Genomic DNA, 4,556 nt, shown 5'->3' with positions numbered 1-4,556 from the left:
TTATTCTCATTTTAAATACTATGAAAAATATCACTCTATACATCATTAATCAACTGTTTATTTCATCATTAATATCTTACACAATTTCGTATATGATTATTGGTGATATTCATGTTCGGGAAAGTTCTTTCAATATTAGCATCTCTAACTTCTAGTTTTAAAACTAACTCTAACTTTAAGTAAATGGTAAGATTGGACAACATGGAATGTCTTATCCTTACTAAATATACAAAATGATTCTATTGGATTGAAACATGTTACATCAAGAAGCGATAAATTAAATATTTTTAAAAAGCATAACTCAAGCTGAAATTATAAATTTTGGAAGTTTCTCCATTTCGTTCCTTAATTATAGATATGTTTTATAAACTAGTGACAATTTTATAAAAGATATTACATATAATTTGAGGGGACATATTCCCCATTGAGGTCTTAGTAGTTTCGCCTTTAGAGTCATATGTATTATGTTTAAGTTAATGGTTGGAATTATATTTGTATTTTATCAAAAGAGAAATGGTAAATATTCACATTAACTTTGACAATGTGGCTTTTTAGATCAACTTAAATGACCCCAAAAATGTTTGAAGTTGTACCTTGTAATTATAATCATGGTTGTAATATCATGGTTTTGGAATTTCTACAACATTATCACGATTGATATTATGGTCATATTGACTTTATTTTCCTGTCATTTGTCTGCAATTTTGGAAAACTCTATGTACCCACAATCGACAATAACATAATTTAACACACTAATATTACTATTACACGACCTTTACATTCAAGTTTATATAAATTGAAAATGATATTTTTATATTTATTGATGGATTAAAACAATGTTTACCCTTCAATTAGTTAAATACTGAAAAAGAGATACTCACTCAACATCACAAAATAAAGAGGGACTTATTTTGTTCCAAAATATAAAAGATTATATATTTATTATTATATATATTGCGTTGTCTGCCACACATTAAAAAGTACAATGCATGTAAACAACTACATATACATAATAGGGCAGTGTGTCTATGCCCTTTACAACACTAAATAATTGAAAACACATATTTTGTTCTTGTAAACAATAATCAAGCAATGAACTTTGCATAAAATACTATTCGGTAATAGCATTTACTTCACGCGTTTTCCTTAGACCCTGCATAATTAAACATATGCGTATTAGTATATCACTCCATAATTAATCCTTGATAAAATATAATATTACAAAGATTTTATATGAATATAGACTAGTTTAAGTATTTAATATCGAAAGGGTGTTTGATAACTTGGACTTTCGTTTCAAATTAAGATAAGAGTTTAAGCTTCATATATAGTTAGTATAATAATTATATGACAATACAAAATATTTTTAGGATTGAAAATTTAATATTAAGATTATATATTATAGCTGAATACATGTTGATTCATTAAAAATAATAGTGAATGATTATAAATATATGAAACAATATGTACAAAATATGTGTATGGAGATCGTTAAATACCATTTCTAGTTGTGGTGAGATGGTGGAGGAGCATGATGAGGGGTCTTGTGGTGGGATGGCGGAGGAGCATGATGAGGGGTCTTGTGGTGTGGTGGTAGAGGAGAGTGATGAGGCTTCTTGTGGTGGGATGGTGGAGGAGAGTGATGAGGATTCTTGTGGTGTGGTGTTGGGGCTGAATGGTGCTTGTGGCGAGGATGATGGTGGTGCCTGTGCTTACGTTCTGGGGATGGCGGTGGTGGAGAATGGTGCTTATGATCTGGAGATGGTGGTGGTGGAGAGTGGTGTTTGTGCTTGTGCTCAGGAGACGATGGTGGTGGTGCGTGGTGCTTGTGCTTGTGTTCTGGAGATGGTGGTGGAGAGTGGTGGATCGGATGGGGTCTGAAATGACTAATGGTAGTGTCTGCTTCAGATGGCAAACTGAAGAGTATTACAGCCAATGCAAGAGAAACAAAAGTTGAGAAAAGTAGAGAACCCATTTTCCTCCTACTTCACTTCAAAGTGGGTTTTGATTATGTTGATTGTAAAACAAATGCTTCCTATTTTATAGTTTTTTAATTTACCGTTTAACAAATACTAATCACCTTGGTAACTTTGGTTTTTACTTGAGATTCACCTTCCTAGAAACACTCAAGATTTCATATAAAATTGTCTTTCATTTATGCATTATTGTATTTCACTTTGGCAATAATATGACTCAAAGTTATTTTGGAACATGGGTTTAGATGAAAACATAGTAGTGAATAAAGTTGTTAGGTCGAAATGGATCATAAATCTTATATAACTAGTATAATATGCTTTGATTGCTATCAATAAAAAAACCACCCCGTAATAAAATAAATTAAGAAATACTTATAGAAGTATATAATGAGGTGGTTGTTTCTTATTAGTAATAAATATAATGACATATGAGAGTGGTAATATAAGATTCATGTTCGTCAAAATGTTTACAATATTGTATGTAATTCTTGGTAAAAATGTCTCAATTTTGTGCAATAAGAAATCCAAACTTAAATAGTTCTTGGTAGAAAAATGTTTTATAACTTATGTGTACTTTATTTTTTTTAAATAATAAAAACGATATATCAAAACTATTCATAGAATGGGTTGTGGAAACAAGTGAATAGTAATGACTGTTCCTTCATTCTTGATGTGATTATTTTAAGAATAGTATTTTTTTAAATATTATTAATTATTTATTATATGAAAAGATTTTATATACTATTTCCTTTTTAATTTATTTAAGATTTTAATGGTAATGAATAGAAGTACTGTATTAGGACTATTCGAAAGATAACCTAAGGAAAAGAAGTCAAATCATGACCTTGACAATATCTTTATTATAATTTATTTTAAGATAATTATCGTATTAATTAAATTGAAGTTTATTAAAATTTATCGGGCAGGATAAATTATATTTTAGTAAATAATTTTAATATCAATAATTATTAAATAAATTTAACAATACTCATTTGTTCTTAATATATATTTATTTATTTATATTAACATTAGAAATATAATTAAAAATTATTATTATTATATTATTATTTATTGAAATTTAATAATTATATTTTATTATTCTAATAATAATTATTAATAGAAAGGGAAATTACCAATTAAAGAAATATGGTGAAAAATGCACCTTATTGTGCATATGGAATAATAGTTCTTAGTAAGAAAATAGTTTGATTAGTTGGACATATTCAATTTGTTTTAAATAATTGAAGTGATATAGTAAGATTGTACAAAGAATGAGTTGATGAAAACAAGTGGATACTACTGATATTTCAGCCACGTTTGACGTGATAATTATACATTCAATCATTATTAAATAATTTAATAATACTCATTTATTCATAATATATATTAAATTATTTGTTTTAACATTAGAAAAATATTTAAAAATAATTATTATCATATTATTATTTATTGAAATTTACTAATTATATTTATTATTATAATGATAATTATTAATAGAAATGGAAATTACCAATTAAAGAAAAAAAAGATGAAAAATACACCTTATTGTGCATATGGAATAATAGTTCTTGGTAGAAAATAGTATGATTTGTTGGACATATTTTATTTTTTTTAAATACTTCAAGTCATATATTAAGATTGTTCAAATAATAAGTTGAGAAAAATAAGTGAATACTAATGATCTTTCCTTCACATTGGCGTGATAATTATACGTTCAATAATAATTAAATAAATTAATAATAGTCATTTATTCATAATATATATTAGTTCATTTATATTAATATTAGCAGTAAAATTAAAAAAAATTATTATTATATTAGTATTTATTGAAATTCAATAAATATATTTATTATAATAATAATTCTTAAAATAGAAATGGAAATGACAAATTAAAGAAATAAGATGGAGAAATGCACCATATTATGCATACAGAATCATAGTTCATGGTAGAAGATAGTTTAATTTGTTAGGTATGAGTGGCTAAAATACATCTAAAAGGGGGTTGAATAAGTGTAGCGGTCAGAGTATCTGATTTTCGCAAACAACAAATAATGCTGAAATAACCCAGATTAATCGATTAACAGAGAAAGAATAATCGATTAATGCAAGAAATTTAATCGATTAAAATAGCTCAGATTACACAAATAGATTAAGTTTCTTGCACGACAAGCAACTAAGATCGAAGCAAATATACAGAGCTAAAAGATATATCAGAGTTACAACAGTATAATATAGAAACAGATTTTTACAATTAAAACAACTATACAAAGTAATCGATCAAAGCAATAAAGAGAGAGAGGGAAAGAAAAGCGTGCCACATGATTTTTATCCTGGTTCGTTTGCGGGTCCACTTACAAACTACATCTAGGCATCCCGGCAGATCTGGGAGATTTTTCTTCACAATAATTGAAATAACGTTTTACAAACAATTCTTCCAATTACAATACTTATACTCTTTCTTGAAACTAAAGAACCTTATCCATTGGCTTGACTCCCTTCCTACCGCCCAAGAAAACCTTTCTTGCGGTGTAGCCCCAGCCAAGAACCTATTCTTTCTATCAAGATCTCTAAGCTAATGAA

At 27.3% G+C, this 4,556-nt stretch overlaps 1 protein-coding gene across 1 annotated transcript; it reads right to left on the bottom strand.

Moving 5' to 3' along the window:
- Nucleotides 957-1,999, bottom strand: LOC109347189 (extensin-3-like). Its single transcript, XM_019586903.1, has 2 exons — nt 1,500-1,999; nt 957-1,153 (listed from the first exon to the last, which is right to left on the bottom strand). The coding sequence occupies exon 1, from the start codon at nt 1,973-1,975 to the stop codon at nt 1,505-1,507; it is 471 nt and encodes a 156-aa protein (XP_019442448.1). The 5' UTR covers nt 1,976-1,999; the 3' UTR covers nt 957-1,153; nt 1,500-1,504.

Source organism: Lupinus angustifolius, chromosome LG05, assembly GCF_001865875.1.
Source record: "Lupinus angustifolius cultivar Tanjil chromosome LG05, LupAngTanjil_v1.0, whole genome shotgun sequence".
Classification (NCBI taxonomy): domain Eukaryota; kingdom Viridiplantae; phylum Streptophyta; class Magnoliopsida; order Fabales; family Fabaceae; genus Lupinus; species Lupinus angustifolius.
This window is presented reverse-complemented; position numbering and strand designations above follow the sequence as displayed.

Excerpts from the sequence above, each read along its gene's own strand:
- LOC109347189 (XM_019586903.1), bottom strand. The coding sequence starts at position 1,975 with ATGGGTTCTCTACTTTTCTCAACTTTTGTTTCTCTTGCATTGGCTGTA.